This window comes from Medicago sativa, chromosome 3 (genome assembly GCF_051527215.1).
Source record: "Medicago sativa cultivar Bolivia chromosome 3, Bolivia_mono, whole genome shotgun sequence".
Taxonomy (NCBI): Eukaryota; Viridiplantae; Streptophyta; class Magnoliopsida; order Fabales; family Fabaceae; genus Medicago; species Medicago sativa.
In genome coordinates, this window is record NC_140751.1 from 13,380,431 (window position 1) to 13,399,434 (window position 19,004).

General features: G+C 34.3%; 1 protein-coding gene and 1 non-coding gene across 2 annotated transcripts; one reads left to right on the forward strand and one right to left on the reverse strand.

Annotated features, from left to right (window-relative positions):
* Positions 1–948: 948 nt before the first annotated feature.
* Positions 949–1,055, reverse strand: LOC146935890 (small nucleolar RNA R71). The gene has a single exon (XR_015033600.1). It is a non-coding gene; the product is annotated as a small nucleolar RNA R71 (small nucleolar RNA).
* Positions 1,056–16,080: 15,025 nt separating this feature from the next.
* Positions 16,081–16,713, forward strand: LOC146935891 (uncharacterized). Its single transcript, XM_085750942.1, has one exon. It carries the CDS (start codon positions 16,144–16,146, stop codon positions 16,564–16,566), a length of 423 nt encoding a protein of 140 aa, XP_085607068.1. The 5' UTR covers positions 16,081–16,143; the 3' UTR covers positions 16,567–16,713.
* Positions 16,714–19,004: the final 2,291 nt, after the last annotated feature.

The window sequence follows — 19,004 nt, forward strand, 5'->3', positions numbered from 1 at the left end:
AAAGGCAATCACCCATGAAAATAGGTGTGGTTGTTGGAGGAACACACTCACTGAGACCGAAAGGAGATGTGATAGGCCAAGGAGAAACTTGTCTTTAGAAATTAGGACTAACGTGAAATTATAAGTTTAAAGGTTTGTTTGTGAAGGATTTGTCATTACGATGAAACCAATAATCCCAAGGCTCTCTTTTTATTATTGTTATTTACTTTCAACCAGCTGAACTCTCAATTTTATAATCTTTCTTCCCTTCTAATCATTCTCTAAAGGTTAATTGAATTGAACAACTCCCTAGCGGAACGATACTCTCTTTTACTACTACTTCGATAGACCGTGCACTTGCGGTTTGGCCTATCAAGTTTTTGGCGCCGTTGCAGGGGAGTTAACTAATTTAATTAACTTTTTCTTTTTGATTAGAGTTCCTTTTTCTTTCTCTTTCTTTTCTTCTACTCTTTTCTTTTCTTTCTGTTATCGTTAACTTCTTGGGTTCTCAATTTTTTATGCGAAAAACCAGAAATCGAGTGGTATTCATTCCCGAGATCAAAAGGTTTTTACATAAAAGAAAGAGAGACGCACGAAATAATACCGCCATGGCTAATCGCACTCTCAAAGAGTATGCAACGCCGTCTACGGCTGAGCCACAAGCTATTATTGTGTACCCAACGGTTGAGGATGACAACTTCGAAATCAAGCCTTCCCTACTTAACTTGGTGCAACAAAATCAGTTTTCGGGATCCCCCGCCGAGGATCCCAATTTTCACATCTCTGTCTTCCTAAGAATTAGTGGAACCATAAAGGAGAACCATGGGCCGTAAGATTTCATCTCTTTCCCTTTTCCTTAAGGGATAGAGCTAGCGCTTGGTTCCATTCCCTTGAAGTCGGTTCCATTACTTCATGGGATCAAATGAGGCAAGCATTCCTTTCCCGGTTCTTCCCCCCTCTAAAACTGCTAAACTAAGGGACCAAATTACACGGTTCAATCAAAAAGATGGGGAATCTCTCTATGATGCATGGGAGCGTTTCAAGGAAATGCTTAGACTTTGTCCCCACCATGGTTTAGAGAAGTGGCTCATAGTCCACACTTTTTATAATGGCTTGTCTTATTCCTTTAAGATATCTGTTGATGCAGCTGCAGATGGAGCTCTAATGAACTAGAACTACATGGAGGCATATGCCTTGATTGAAGATATGGCTCAAAATCATTACAAGTGGACCGACGAGAGAGCCATCATCAATTCTTCACCCTCCAAAAAGGAGGCAGGTATGTACGAAGTCTCTAGCTATGATTACCGTGTTGCCAAGATTGATGCACTAACCCAAAAATTTGAAAAATTTAATGTTAGTGCCATCACTTCTACTTCTGCATCTCCTTCTTGTGAAATATGTGGTATATCTGGTAATGTTGGTGTTGATTGCCAACTAGGTAGTGCTATTAATGGTGTTGAGCAAATGAACTACGCTCAATACAACCAAGGGATGAGGCAAAACCAAAACTTTTATAAAAATCCTCAAAATCCCAATGGACAAGTAGCACCACCTGGCTATGCAATCAACCAGAGAGTCGCTCAGAAATCTAATTTGGAAATTTTATTGGAAAATTTCATTGCAAATCAATCTAAACAACTTCAAGAACTCAAAAATCAAACTGGATTTCTGACTGATTCTCTTTCCAAGCTCAATACCAAAGTTGATTCTATCTCTACTCATTCTAAAATGCTTGAAACCCAAATCTCCCAAATAGTCCAACAAGTGGCTACCCTTTCTCAAACACCGGGAGTCTTTCCTGGTCAAACCGAAGCCAATCCCAAAGCCCATGTCAATGTTATTTCTTTTGGGGGTAGAAAGTTAGGAGAAACTATTGCTAAGGTTAAAAACATTGAGAAAGAGAGTGTCAAGCTTTTAGATGATAAAACAGTGATAGAAAATGAGAAACCGCTTGATGAGACCAAGGCTCCTTCCCTTTTAAAACTTGCTAATCTCAACTTGGAGGGTAAATTTAATAAGTTTGTTAACATACTTAAGAAAATTTGCACTAAAATTTCCTTTGCGGAAGCTTTGTCTCGGATGCTTGTATATGCTAAGTTTTTAAAGATGATTTTTTCAAAGAAAAAGACTATAGAGCATCATGGAACAATAGCATTCACTAGGGAGAGTAGTGCAATCATTAAGAAGATACCTCCTAATCTTAGAGATCCAGGTAGTTTTGCCATACCTTGTGTGATCGGGGATGAGACCATAGATAAAGCATGTGTGATCTAGGAGATAGTGTTAGCCTATTGCCTCTATCCCTCTTTAAGAGGATGGGGATAGAAGAGTTGAAACCCACTGATGTGACATTAAAACTTGCTGACCGTTCTACCATCCAACATGTCGGTTATGTTGAGGACATCCCCGTTAATATAGAAGGAATATACATCCCTGCTGATTTTATGGTAGCTGACATAGAAGAGGACCGTGATTGCCCTATGATTTTAGGAAGACCCTTCCTTGCTACCGCATGAACTATTGTCGATGTCAAACATGGTAGGATTATTTTTCAAGTCAGTGATGAAATGGCATGATTCCAATTGGAAAATGTTATGAAAGGTCCCGATCTTTATTCTTGTGCATTGTTTAAAGATCATGATGTGAAAGAACGCTTCATAGCGTCATCAACACAACATGATCTCTTTAATCCATTTTAAGGACTCTTTCTAACCGTCAAGCTAATGACACTAAAAGAACGCTTCGTGGGAGGCAACCCACGCATTTATTTGCTTTATTTTGTTTGTTTTTCGTTGTTTTAAGTGTTTTGTAGGGAATTGTCCAAGTATGATTCGAGAAAGTTGAAAAATTTTGAAGCCCCTGGGCCCAGAAACTTGGCACGGCCCGTGCTCCCATCTGACACGGCCGTGCCAGACTTTGTAAGCCAACCATGCCAAAACTCCAGAAACTTGGCACGGCCGTGCCCGATATCTAGACCACTATAACCTAAAAATTTTCTTTCTTCTTCCTCATTCTCACACACAAACCTCTTTCATCTTTCAAACTTCTCTTTAAAACCTCCATAACCATCCACCTTCATACCTTCATATCTCCCTCAAAACTTCACCAATTCACTCAATTCTTCCACCAAATCATTCTACACATCATTCTATACAAAACCCACCAATCAAAAACAACTTTCACGCACCCAAACCCTAAACCTTCACCAAACCTCAAAGTCAACACAAGGTGAAGGACAATGGCTTCAAGGAGAAGTGGAAAAGAACCAGCAAACTCTTCCGGAGGACCTCCATCAAAGAGGCAAGCACAAGAAAAGAATCATGGAATCAAGTTCAAAGACAACAAGCAAAGGGATTGGTATAAAATTCTAATCTCTAAACCATTGCATCCTTCTAGATATCCTGATTCTCATAGTTTGAATGTGCTAGGCATTAGAGATGATGTTTTTAGGTTGCTAGGAAACCTAGGTTGGACTGATATGTTGAGACCAATGAGAGGTTAGGAGAATTTCACCTATGAGTTCTTAAGTTCTATTGTTTTCACTATGGATAGGTTGAATCTTGATAACCCTAACCATAGAGTTGTTTTTCGGGTAATGAATATTGATTACGATATGTCTCTTCAGCACTTTTGTGATGCATTAGGTTTTGCAAACAAGGGGTATATCCATGATTTTTGGGATCAAAGTTTAAAGCCGGTTGACTATCATCCCGCTGCCTTTTGAGAACGTATCACCGACCGTAGGGACTTTGTCTCTAGAGCCAACAAAGCTAGTAACAATCACAACCCTGTGCTTAGGTACCTTCAGAGGGTTATGGCTTGCGCTATTTGGGGTAGAACTGAGTTAGGGAACACTAGAACCGATGAACTCTTCATGCTTTGGGCAATGCTTTATAACCACCCCATAAACACTTGTTTCTATTTGCTTGATTATCTTGCCGATGTAGGTAATAGGCCTGCCGGTAGGGGAGAGATAGTGGTGGGGGGAATCATCACATACATAGCTAGGCAATTTGGAGTGGGTGAAGATGAGGGGTTAAAACCAATTGAGGGAAACAATAGGCTGAACATAGACACCCTCATTGCAATGAACTTCATAAAACATTGTCCACCCATGCAATACCAACTCAAGCTCAATGTGCCAATTTTGTTACTACTTCCTAACCCATCTCGGACTAGCATCGAGGTGGAAGCAAATTTGTTGTATGTTGATGATGACCAGGTACATGAAGAGCAAAATCTTGATGAAGGAGAGGGTGCTAACTTGCACCATGAGGGAGAGCACCATGACCAAGAAGCCGGAGAGCTAAATGACAATGAAATATGGGCATGGATGCGAACCGAGGTTGAGAGGATAAGCACCGAGCAACAAAGGCAAGGTGTTGAGTTGACGGGGCTGAGAAATGATGTCCAAAGGGGCAACCGCATGATGGAAGAAAACAATGAAATGATCCGGAGGATGATGCAACACTTTCATCTCCAAGGTCCTCTTTATAGACCTCAAAAAATTATGAGTTTTCCTTTTCCTCTCTTCCCTTCTCTCTTCTCTCTTTCTCTAATTAACTCTTTCTTTTACTCCTTCTTCTTCTCTTTTCTTTTAATTTTCTTTTCTTTTGAATCATTGAGGACAATGCTTCTCCTAAGTGTGGGGGGAGCCTAATAAAGTGTCTAGAGTCGTAGTGTTCCAAACTCCCTTGAACTTTATTCTTTTGTTTTGTTTTTATAGCAAAAGGCATGATTAAGTAGCTTGTTTTTAATGGAAATTATGGCATAAAATATTTTGTTGTCTCTTCTTAAAAGGTTGTTTCTTGTACATGAAAGTGATTTCTCGTGTTTTTAGTGTTCTTGATATACCCGCATCTTGTTTTATTGTGAAAAATTCTCCAATGAGAAAAGCACTCAGTTGCAATCTTTGAGTAAGTGTATGAGTAGGTATTTTAAGGAACACATTCTAACTTTAATGGTAACTTGGACCTTTAAAAGTCTTCAGAGTAAAAGTAGTATAAGTTTGTGTGGGAAATAATGTGCTTTATTTTTATAAATCGTTAAACTAAATTGGGGCGGGAGAATGGCACCAATATGTGGAGGAAAGGACACCCTTTCTCTGACTTCCTAAATGTGGTGGTGACTCCCAAATTGAGCTTAAGTTCCATATTCCCTCAAAAGAGGAAATAAATTCATCAAAGCTAGGGGGAAAGGACACCCTCTCCATAAAGACTTCCTACGCGGAGATGATTAAAAATTTTGCAGCACTACTTAGGGTGATTTTGAATCTAGGGGGAAAGGACACCCTCTGCATAAAGACTTCCTATGAGGATAGATAGCCCCTAAGCAATCTGCAGCCCCTTGTGCTTAATTTGTTAATCTAATTTTAACTAAATTCCCATCTCTCTTATATGAAATGAAGAAAGGACTTTTCTCGGTTACTTTAGTATTAAGGATATAACCTGTTCCTCATAATATTTGTCTAATACATGAGCAAGAAAAAGGTTGGACTGCACACACACACTCACTTGAGACTTGATGTTGGGTTGAATAGGTTCACAAGGAATACTTGAGATTGTGATTAGTGTACTTTCAAATAAAACCTTAAGAGAGACATGAGTTTTCAATTGTGTTGCCATATGATAAATCTTTTTGTTGCTACTGTATCTATTGCCTTTTGCTTGAGGACAAGCAAAGATTCAAGTGTGGGGGAGTTTGATGAGTCATTATTTAGCTAGTTTTTATATATTATTTAGTTTCGTTTTATTTAGATTTGGTTTTATTTTATTTTACTATTGTTTCCTTTTTGAGCTATTTTACTTCAATTGCATATTTTTATATTTCAGGAATGAATATTGGATAGAAGGAGTCTTGGAGCAAAAGAAAGGAGTCTAGAGCTGATTTGGAGTGAAAATACGAAAGATTCGGGAACAAAAATATACTCCCCCAAGTCAGAAGCTTGGCACGGCCCGTGCCAACATGTGGCATGGTCGTGCCACCTCCCAGAAGGCCTTTTGCTGCTTTTGCTTAGGGCCCAAGCTACTCTGTTTTAGTTTTACCGAATAGCCCTTGTAGTTGCTTAGATTTTAAGTCGATTGTAAACTATAAATAGAGTAGCCTCCCATCACAAATATTCATCTTTATTTCTTGGAATTCAATAGTGACAATTGTTTTCTTAATAAAGTTCTCCTTTTTATTTCTTTACTTTCTTGCAATTTATTTTATGCTTTCTCTCTTCTTCTCTATGTCTACAATGAGCATGAGCGAGTAGACTTCTTTGTCTTGGGATTGTTGGATAAGTCTAATGACGTAATCCGAATCAAACCAAGCCATTAAACCTTAATTTTATGTAACCCTAATTTCTAATCTAGATTCACCGTTATAACATGAATTAACCATTATCAAACTGTAGAAGCGAAAGTGGAAGGTTTGATAATTGTTAATCCATTATTCCAAATATCAATTCATAAAACGAAAGTGGAGTTTTGATATTCGAACAAGTGAATCTAGACAAGGATTGCGAAACATGAGAATAGTCTAGCAAACCTTGAGACACATAAAGTTTCGAGCTTCAAGGATTCCAAAGGCAATCACCCATGAAAATAGGTGTGGTTGTTGGAGGAACACACTCACTGAGACCGAAAGGAGATGTGATAGGCCAAAGAGAAACTTATCTTCGGAAATTAGGACTAACGTGAAATTATAAGTTTAAGGGTTTGTTTGTGAAGGATTCGTCATTACGATGAAACCAATAATCCCAAGGCTCTCTTTTTATTATTGTTATTTACTTTCAACCAGCTGAACTCTCAATTTTATAATCTTTCTTCCCTTCTAATCATTCTCTAAAGGTTAATTGAATTGAACAACTCCCTAGCGGAACGATACTCTCTTTTACTACTACTTCGATAGACCGTGCACTTGCGGTTTGGCCTATCAAAAGCATGAACGGAAAATGCACATAAGTTTTGTCCTTAAAATAAAGGATTTTTTTGAATGACACATATTAGTAATTAGTTGTTAAAAAGGAACACAAATTATATAAATAAATAAAAAGATCAAATGAATATTATAGTAATAATAGACTCATGAGGGAAAAAATAAAAGTAATAGTTAGCAATAATTAGGGATATCAAAAAATATTTTTATGCATGATATCCACAGACAAAATCTATCATTGACACGAAATAGATAGCTTAACAAGTTCACACAGATAATATAAATTGATATTTGTTTACTTAAAATTAATGGATACATGATTTACAGATAGAATGATCCTGGTAAGCATATCAATATATTGTTGGTTCATCTAAAGGAGATGAAATAATATAACCTCCTAATATAACTCATACTTAGTTGATTAAAGAACATGTATTGTATTCTGTATTCATTGTCTTTTCTATCATGTGCTAGGCTCCACATGTGTTAATAACAACGAGGAATTATTGACCTCGAAAACTATCGTGAAGAGGGAAGCGTTATTGAAGCATCTCATTATGACTTTAACCTCTTAACACTGCATGGAAAAAGTAGTTTTTGAGGATTGAAGACATTGTTCAGAAATGGAGATAAAGTAGAAGTAAATATTCAATTGGCATGTGTATTCACAAATAGTTTTTTAAGTAAGAGAAGAATTAGTTTTCAATTCATCCATGATAAATAAAAAAAAAAAACACACAAGATAATATTTATCACTGATACATAAAAGAAATTAGATAAATATTTTTCATTAATAATTATAATTTATCACAAAAGGCATACACAGGATATATATGTCTATGACAAATCAATAAGTTTAATTTATTAACTTTTTAGTATATTTTAAATAAAAATTTGAATAATTAGAACATATTAATTATAATTTATTTAAAATATACACGAAACACTAGTTTTAATAAAACAAATTTATTAATTTAATAAATTTTATAAGAAAGAGCACAATAGTTTCACTTATATTTTAACAATATTTCATAACAAATTTTTACATTAATATAATGATGAACTTAAATATCGAATAAAAGTCTCTAAACTACTTTATTTATAAAAATATTTCCAAAACAAGACTCGGAGTCTATACTCGTTAACGAAATAAAAATAACAGAAAGAGGAGCACATGAGTACCCAACTTTTCGCTAGTATATATAATATTTATTGAAAATTTATATATTTTAAAAATAATAAAAGAAAAAAATTGCTCATATTACAACACATAATTTTTTAGTGGTGATATAACCCATAATTTATTGAGTGAACTATTAATATCTACGTAAAATTTGGATTCAAATGTCCCCCGCAAATGGACGGTGGAATTGAACCCCTCAGATTAGTCGGTTATTAAGCCAGATAGTTAGTTTTTTTATTTAAAAAACTACTTATAAAATAGATAAATCCAAGTTATATAAGTTGAAAGATTATCATGAATCTGTGTTTAGAATAAAAATAATGAGCACATGTAGGCAAACAAAATTATTTCCTTATAAATATATAAAATTTATTGCAATAAATAATTTAATAAATAATCATCTAAAATTTTCTTTATCTATATATATTTTTTAAAGCAAAAAGGTGTAGAGAGCAAGCTAAACACCCCCAAAAGATATGCTAACAAAAAGAGAATACAAAAGGAAGAAGGGTACCAAACAAAACTCCTTTATCAATTTAATATTTAAAAAATGAATGAATTATATACTAAATTTGACAAAATTTATGTTAAATGAAACATAATTTAAAATTAAATTTAATGAAGGAGAAAGTTGAGAAACAAATAAATAGTTTGAAATAAGGATAAAACTCATGTGAATTTATTTATGTCCTTTCATATGATTCTTGGTTAAAAACATACTTTTCATGAGTAGTTTATTTAGGAACCACATGAAATGCACCTAATAAAAGGCACATAAGTTTTTTGCTAGAGTTAAAATAAGGATAAAACTTATGTGCTGATAAGTGTTCAAAAGTGATATATTTCATAAGGTAGTTTAGGCATTTTAGTGACTTGTTTTGCAAGATTATCCATGGAAAACACCAAATATTATGCAAATATGTCATTTATGCTTTTAAGCCTTATTCTACCCTTTTTGTGCAGGAAAATACAAGCAAGGAGCAAGAAATGTCAAAGTTCAAGACATACGCTATTAGCGTGTTCTACGCTATTAGCGTGTTCAAGAAATGACAAGTCCAGAGAGATACTCTATTAGCGTATCTGGGGCGTGATTCTGGAGCACATTTGAAGAATTCGCTATTAGCGAATATTACGCTATTAGCGTAATCACTCCAGACAGCTACGCCAATAGCGTACCTGGAGCGAAGCAGAATCTGGTTGTCAAGAAATTCGCTATTAGCGTGCATTTCGCTATTAGCGTAAATACTCCAGAGAACTACGCCATTAGCGTGATTTGGGCGAAGCAGGGCAAAAGGACCAACGTGGCACAATTCCATTGGCCATTAAATAGGCCGACCTACTACGCTATTAGCGTGTATTTCGTTATTAGCGTAGGTGCAAAAACACAGCCCATTTAAATAGCATTCTTACCTCTCTTTTGGACTATTCACTATTTTATTAAGATATTTTCATACATTCTAAGAGAGAGGTTAGAGCTATTTCAAAGAGAGAAACACAAAGCAAGTGGTTTAGGAGTAGATTCAACTCAAGATCGCTTTGGACACGAAGGATCTTGACATGGAATCTTCATCTTTCCTTCATCCTTTGCATAGTTTACATGTCTATGTGTAGCTATTATCTACTCTTGTAGTATTGAGGTAAACAAACAAGCTATTATGTAATCTTTTGATCTTTTAATGTATAAGGTTCTAGCTTAATGATTCAATATTGTTGTTATTCTTGTGTTTAATGCTTTCAAAGAGATTCAAGATGATTTGGACACGAACTCTTGAATCTAGAACTAGAATAACAATCTATCTTAAGTTATATCACTCTTGACAAGTTTGTAAATCTTTGATAATCACTTTAAATCAAGAACCTAATGCTTTCAGATACTTAATCAGGCTGGACACGGTCGATTAAGTTATCCAATCGACATTGTTATCTTTTATGGGATTTGGACACGAATGTTTAAACGATAACTTAGAAATAACGATATCGCTTTGGACACGAAGGATGTTGTAGAAATGATTGTGATAATATTGGTTATAAAGCTAGAGTCTGTTAATCGATCGAGAGATTGCTGCTGTTATGCTTGCTTGTTATCTTATACCGCAAGCGAAATAGTTCGATCTTCTCTCGTTTTTACTTTTATGTCGTTTAGGAACATAGTTTTACAAACAAACAATTTATAAAGGATACCTTAATGTGAACTATTGTGAAAACGCTTATGATTTACGCAACTCCCTGTGGATACGATCCTATATTATACTCACGTGTATATAGTTATATGACATGTAGAAATCCTACATCATGTGCATGTGGTAATTCACATAAAGTTTTCACAAATACCTATGATTTCTCAAATCCACAATTTCTTTAAAGTTTGTTATAATAAATTATTTTTTAATTATATGAAGAACCACACGAAAAGCATGAAAAGAAAATGCACATAAGTTTTGTCCTTAAAATGAAGGATGTTTTTGAATGACACATATTAGCAATTAATTGTTAAAAAAGAACACAAAGTATATAAATAAATAAAAAGATCAAATGAATATAATAGTAATAATAGACATATGAAGGGAAAAAAATAAAAGTAATAGTACCAGTAATTAGGGATATCAAAAAAATTATATGCATGGTATCCATAGATAAAATCCACCTTTGACACTAAATAAATAACTTAACAAATACACACGGATAAATTAAATTGATATTTGCAGTATTTAAAATTAATGGATACAAATATACCACCCAACCTCCTTTACGAACTTCAGACCCATAAGTTTGTGTAATGTCACATATAAAATTATTTCTAAGGTTCTAGTCACTAGATTGAGACCATTCCTTAATGATATTATCTCGCCTCTCCAAAGTAGTTTCATTTCGGGAAGGAGTACCAAAGATAACGCCATCATTTTGCAAGAGATTATCTATCATATGAATAAGAAAAAGAAGAAAAAAGGAGACATGGTGTTCAAGCTTGACTTGGAAAAAGCGTACGACAGAGTGGATTGGGGATTTCTTAAACAAACTTTGATCATGTTCGGTTTTCCTACTTCCATTATTTCTCTAATTATGCATAGTCTTGCTTCCACTTCGATTTCTCTGTTATGGAATGGTAGCAAAACTGAAAGATTTAAGCCTTCTCGTGGCCTTAGGCAGGGTGACCCTCTCTCCCCATATCTTTTTGTGCTTTGCATGGAGAGACTTGGGGAAATGATTCAGGAAGAGGTTAGGGCGGGTAGATGGCTCCCCCTTCAAGTTTCGGCCAATGGTCCTACCATCTCTCATCTCTTTTTTTGCAGATGATGTGTTGTTATTTGCCAAATCCAAACCATCTCAAGCAAGAGTAATTAACAAGATTCTAGACGACTTTTGTTCTATTTCAGGGCTTAAAGTTAGCTTGGATAAGTCACGAGTGTTTGCTTCAGCGGGCGTTACTAGAAGAAGAAAGGAAAGCATCACTAGCATCACTCACATCCAGTTCACAACCAACTTAGGGAAATATCTTGGCTTCCAAATGCACCATGGAAGAATTAAGAAAGAGGATTTCTCTACTATTATGGATAGAGTCTCTAATAAGCTAGCATCTTGGAAAGGAAGGCTTCTCAACAAACCAGGTCGTGTGACTCTTGCTAACTCTGTTTTGACTGCAATCCCCGCTTATAGTATGCAAATTCAGTGGCTTCCACAGTATGTGTGTGACCATCTTGACAAAACTGTTCGTAACTTTATATGGAAAGGATCCACAAATAAAGGTATGCATATGGTTGGTTGGGAAAAAATTACTAAATCTAAGAAGAACGGGGGTCTTGGAGTGAGAATTGCGAGGAAACAAAACATTGCGTTACTTGGTAAACTTGTGTGGGATATGTTTAAACCTAGTAATCATTTGTGGTCTCAAATTCTTTCAGCAAGGTATCTTCAGGGATCTAATATTTTCCTTATGAGAAATAGCAAGGGCTCTCCTATTTGGAATGCCATTGTAAAAGCACTTAAAGTATTGGAGGATGGATTTCATTTCAAAATTGGAAATGGTACCACTAGTATGTGGTACGAACCTTGGTTGCTAAAAGATCCCTTATGTCATCTTGTGCCGTTTGTTCAAATTCAAGATATTGATATTCAAATTCGAGATATTATTACCAGGGATGGAGGTAACCTACAAAATGTTTATACCATGCTGCCTCAAGATGTCAGAAGTAAGATTTTGGAAACGACGGCTCACCTCGTGGATGATGTCACTGATAACTGGATTTGGAATAATTGTACCTCTGGTGCCTACTCGGCAAAATCTGCATATAGTTGGTTGAATGATGAAGAGACAGTTCGTCTCTTACCTAGAGATTCTTGGAATTGGGTATGGAAACTTAAAATCCCAACCAACATCCAATTCTTCCTTTGGCAAGTGATGCATCTTGCGATCCCAACACGAACTATATTGAATCATCGAGGTATCCCATTAGACTCCATTTGTCCTATTTGTGATAATGAACCCGAGACCTTAATTCATTGTTTGTTTAATTGCAACCGAGCAAAAGCTATATGGAATTTGATGGTGGGTCCTAGTCTCGGTTTACCTGAGGAGGATAGCTCGATATTCATGTGGTCCCATGATAGTGTTGACAAGCTTGGCATTGTGATTCCTATTACCATGTGGAGTATTTGGTGTGCTAGAAATGCAAAGGTTTTTTATGATATAAACATGCCACTAATGGCTACTCTGTCAAAGATCGAGGTTATGACTCATAATGTTACTCAAGCTTTCAGCAGTATGCATAAGGAGATTACTCGCATTCAGCCTCAACTTATTTCTTGGCAAAAAGGACATCTTGACTCATATATTCTTAATGTGGATGGTAGTGCTCAAACCAACCCGGGGATGGCAGGATTCGGTGGCTTAATTAGAGACTTCGATGGACAATTTATGTGTGGCTTTCATGGAAATATTGGCTACTCAAATATTCTTCATGCTGAAATCTTGGCATTAATGCATGGGATTCAAATTTGTTGGGATGAAGGCCTGAGAGACATTATTTGCTACACTGATTCCATGCATACTATTCACCTAGTGCGGTATGCTGATGTTTCCACTCACCATTATGGAAATGAGATAGCTATTATTAGAAAGTACATGGCTAAAGATTGGACTTTTCATTTATGTCACACTCTCAGAGAGGGTAATATGTGTGCTGACTTATTAGCCAAGCTTGGAATAAGGTCTACGAGTGATCTATTGATCGTGCTTAATCCTCCAGCTGAGCTTCGTTTATTGCTTACGGCAGATCGTATGGGTGTTGCTTATCCTCGTGGCCATTAGTCTCTTTTATTTTTATTTTTTGCTTTGTTTTGACTTTTTCTCATGTAACCAAAAAAAAAATATATAGAATTAATGATATCGCTACAACCAATTCATAATGATAATAAGACGTGTAATGTCAGTAGAGATATTTATACTATATAAAACATTGAATTTTTATTCAAAATTGTTAATGAGTTAGTTTAGTACATGCCCATAATAAAGTGATAATATTGTAGCTGATGCAGATATCTATTCTTTTGCTAGTTGAATTAACACACTGAACTCAAATTGAAATTAAAATATAATAATGACCTAAATTCTTTTTGGACTCAATTTAATGACCTAGATAGGAAATAAAGACAGTGGGTGACTTTTAGTACATGATTTTATTTTGATGAATTTTATAATTTGTATACAAAATCCAATTTCACATCACATTAAATTTTATTCTAAAAATAATCACTTGATTATTTGATGTAAAAATTAATTTGGTCCACTGTCTTCATCTCAGATTACGACAGTAAAAATTATTTGATGTAAAAATTAATTTGGTACACAAACAGTAAAAACTAGTAATCATTTGTTCAACCAAATTGGAAAAACTTTTGATATGAATTTCATAAGTTTATGTTTAATGCCATAACAACATCCACGTTTCTTTCTAATTCGTTTTGATGCAACAATTCACTTGTTATTCACTCAGACAATATTTCTAAGGAGTAACAACAGCACTTCAAAAGTTAAAATCTAAAGAAAAAATAAAAATTGGTAGTTGATAAAACCTTGTATGCAATTGAGATAAAACATTTGGCTTTTGAATCTTTATGCAATGAGATAAAACCTTCTATGGACTTTCTTGGAAACATGATGCTAGCCACCACCGCTCAATTTAGTCATATTCAAATGGTTTTTTTGATTTTTGTTTATGTTTTAAATTTTCAATGCTTAAGTCAACGAAATGTGCATATTTGTTGGTTACACCGTTGTTGAAATGGCAACTCATGGTTTGATCTAGGCTGTACATAATTCATAGATAGGATGAACCGGTAAGCACATTAATTAATTGTTGGTTCATCGAAACGGAAATAACTTAAACTTAGTTAATTAATGAACATATTATTTCACTATATTCTGTAATTGTCTTTTCTATCATGTGACTCTACATGTGTTAATGACAACATGAACCGACCTTGAAAACTATTGCGAGGAGGGAATCATTATTGCACCTCATTATGACCTTAACATCCTAACACTACGATTAAGAAATCAATGTCACTAAAATCTATGACCCCCGAGTGCTATCTCTAACACTATGAAAAAGTACTCCATCCGTTTCAAAATGAGTGTCGTTTTAGGTGTTTACACACATATTAAGAAATGTAATGATTAAAAGAAAAAAATGGTTATTTTACCAAATTATCCTTATTAACTATTGGTTAGTTTTAAAAGTAATACTTTGGAAGTAATGTGCAGAGTATTAATTGGAGGGTACAATTGAAAAGAAAAAGTTATTATTGCATTGGAAACAGAAAGTGACATTCATTTTGAAACAATTTTGTTGCTAAAACGACACTCATTTTGAAACGGAGAGAGTAGTTTTTAAGGATTTTCACTTATATTTTGAAAATATTTTATAACATATGTTTAAATACTTTATGTTAAATAAATTTTTTACTTTAGTATAAAGTCCGTTTGTTATAGTTTTTTAATATAAAAATCATTTTTAAAAATAATAATCACTTTTAAGAGTATTTCATCAGTTTGTTACAATTTTTTTAAACAATCAGAATCTAAAAAAAAAAATCGAAAAACAACTTTAAATGAAAGCTATTATGAGTAACTTCATAAAAAATTGATTTTTTTGAAAGGAGAGAGAAAATATGATTTAAAAAATTGAACTAATTTTATAGCAAAAAATCTCTTATATAGAGTTAGATCCGAACAAATTAAATTGTTTGTTAAAAAAATGTATTACAATAAACAAACGCAAAATAAATTTTAACCTTTTATAAAAACTCGAAAAAAAATAATCTTTAAATAATTTTATATGAAAATCAATTTTGTTTTAATCCCTACCATAACAAACTTGAGAAATGATATTTGTACAACCATTTTGTGACAACCTTTTGACAACTTTATCTCTCATACTCACATTATACTTTTATTCCCGCTTCCTTTTTCTCTCTCCATTGTTTTTGACCAATGAAAAGAATGAAAAAAGAAGTTGCCACTTAAGTTGTCTAAAATGAGTTGTTCAAATATCACTACTCAACAAACTTTAGTTCTTTGTCAAAAAAAAAAACTTTAAGTTTCTAGTTTATTAAAAAATTCCAAAACAACTTGGAGTCCACAGTTTAAGTCTCTTTTGTCAAAAACAAAACTTTAGTTTCCCCGGTCATATTTATAAAAAAAAAAAAAAACACTTTTTAAGTTTATTGAATATATAATATTTCCTTAAAAAAAAAAGTTATTGAATATATAATATATTTGATCTATATTATTGACCAAATACATTAAGTATTGAATGAATGTGTTTTTTTTCTTATAAATGTAATCGGAAGTAGTAAATTTATAAAAAGATTCCAAAACAACTTGGAGTCCACAGATTTGTGAAAAGATGACAGGCACGCAGACATAGATAGAATCAAGCAAATAGTGCCGCGCGTCAATAAATAAGTTAGTTATCAACAACATTTAACAAACAAACAAGTTGCCTCAACATTCAACTTAATCAATTAATCACTTATTTACATACAAACAGAGATCAAGGATGGGAGTGGTGATAATAGACGGCACCACCGTGAGAGACTTCATCAACGACGACGCGAATTTCACAAACAGCATCAACGAACAATTTCAATCTCTCGATGTCAACAACGACGGCGTTTTATCACGCGCCGAACTCCGAACAGCTTTCGAATCCATGAGACTAATCGAGGCACACTTCGGCATCGAGGTAGCAACTCCGCCGGAGCAACTCACCCGGTTATATGACTCCGTCTTTGATACTTTCGACGTTGACGGAAGCGGTACCGTTGATCGTGACGAGTTTAAATCTGAGATGAAGAAGATTATGCTTGCTATTGCTGATGGATTGGGATCTTCACCTATTCAGATGGTTCTTGAAGATGATTCTCAGAGTTTTCTTCAGAAAGCTGCTGATCTTGAAGCTTCTAAGTTTGCTGCTGTTTGATTCATTGTTGTTGTTGCTTTGGTGGTTTTTATGTGTTTTGTTTTGATACTTTCGTTTTTGTAAATAGAAAATAAAATAGTACCACTGATAAGGACTAATATGATTATATTAACGAAATATTTTAATGTCAACGACTATTTTGGCTAACGAATTGCAAAATATTTGTTCACTTGCTTAACCACGGTTAAACTATTGCTAGGATTGTTTGTGAAATATCATATTACAAAGAAGAAAAAAGGTTAATAGTATTGATTATGGGACTTTGGTCAGATTTTGCTTTCAGCTACTACAATTATTCACCTTAGTGAGTGCTTGGGCGAAATTTTTAATTTCTTAGTTATAAAATGTGGAATGATAGTTTGAAATGTGTGAAGACAAGAATGCAATAGTTTGATGTTAGGTGAGGATGGGGTGGATCGAGGGTTTCTATAATGACAGGGTGGTCGGACGGGTGAATTTGGGGCTTAGGAGAATACTCGGTTAGAGAGAATTATGAGACAAAAGACGTTGATCTCATGAAATATGCAGATACACGGAGTACATATGTTCCATTGAAGATGGCAACAACAATATGGCGAATGTTTCAAAATAAAATTGTGCTTATGGATGCGGAGTAACATAGAGCACTTCACATATTTTCTTTGAATGTAACTTACACTTGGTAGGGTTGTGGTAAGATTTTGAGTTGGCTTAGTGTACTCACAGCTCTGCATAATGATGCATTAACAAATTTCCATCAGATGGTAGGGTTGTGGTAAGGTTTGCTTGTGTATGGGTTCTTTGAAAAAATAAGTAACGAGAAAACATTCAGAGATAAAGAAAGATAGACGGATAAATTGGTAGAAGAAATTAAAATTCTTTCATGGAAATGGTTGAAAAGCAAAGTACTTGGGTTTAGATTTTCGCTCATTCAATGGATAACATGTCTGCAAAAGTGCTTGGGAATCGGATCTTAAATCACTAAGTGCAGCATATCAATTATAAGAAGTTTGTTGAACTTATGCTAAGGAGACAAAATTCAGATATTTCAACTTTGGATTCAACACTGAGAAATCAGATTATGGTTAGTGAGATTCATCATAAACATTAGTAGTAAAATTAAAACTTTGGATGTAATGAATGCATCCCACATTGTATTGAGAATGTGACCTTCAAAGCTGCAATTCTATGAGAAATGATATTAGAACATCAATTTTTCAACAACTTTTGTGACAACTCTCTCTCTCATACTCTCATTGTACTTTTATTCTCTCTCTTCCTTTTTCTCTCTCTATTGTTATTGTCCAATAGAAAGAGAGGAAAAATGTTGTCACCAAAAGTTGTTGAAAATTGGTTGTCAAAATATCATTCCTCCAATTCTATCCACATGCAATTTTTCTTCATCAAGTTAGTGCATGAATCAGACATTAGCTCTGCATTCATACAAACTTGACACTCACAAATTAAGAAATGAAAAATACTAAATGAAAGCACAAGAAGAATGATTGTAATGAACAACCCAATTATTTTCTCAATCAATTGTCAAAACCTTGAGACTTTTTTAAACTCCCAAAGACTATTTTGTTGCTGTTATCCTTATGAAAACCATGTTTTGTCACACTTTATTTATCTCTCACTTCACTTTGTTTTTCTCTATCTAAAGGAGTAAATAAGCAACCTAGTCCTTGAAATTTCACCGATCAATCAATTTCGTCCTTGAATTTACCGAAATAAGTAAAACAGCCCTGTGAAAGTTATATCAATAAATTTACCAAAATAACTAAAACAACCCAATTGTTTAATTCACACACTCTAAATTCCAAACATTCTTGTGATTTATTATATCATCTACATACAAAGTATGAGATGTATTTTCAGCTGTCTTGTGACATTCATCATATCAACCTAGTTTAGAGATGCCTCTACTGAACACATCCTTAGCAAAGACAGAATTAAAAATGAGACATGAGGTCCCTGTTGAGAGCCATTGGATTGGAATAGATAAAGTTGGTGATTTCAAAATTGATTCAATCCAATGATAGAATGTCTGATTAAAAGCTTTGCTTTATGTCCTCTTTTAGTGCTATATTGGCACCAAAATTCCAATTTAGGGTCCGTTTGGTTTGAGAATTAGGAGGGGAGGGGAGGGGAGGGGAGGAATTTTAATGGAGGGGAGGGGAGGGGAGATATTTTAATTAAAAGTGTGTTTGGTTCACACGGGGAGTGGAGGGATTTTAAAATTATTTTACTGTTTTACCCTTAAACTTAATTAAATAAGGATAATAAAGTAACGAAACAATAACGATGTAATCGATAACAACATGATGTAGACGATGGAATAATGAATTAGTAATAGGGTTGTTACAAGGGGTAATGAAAGTTGTTACAAGGAAAAATTGTTAATAATATGGAATAAAAGTTGTTACAAGATAATATAAACCTATAACCTAATAATAGTA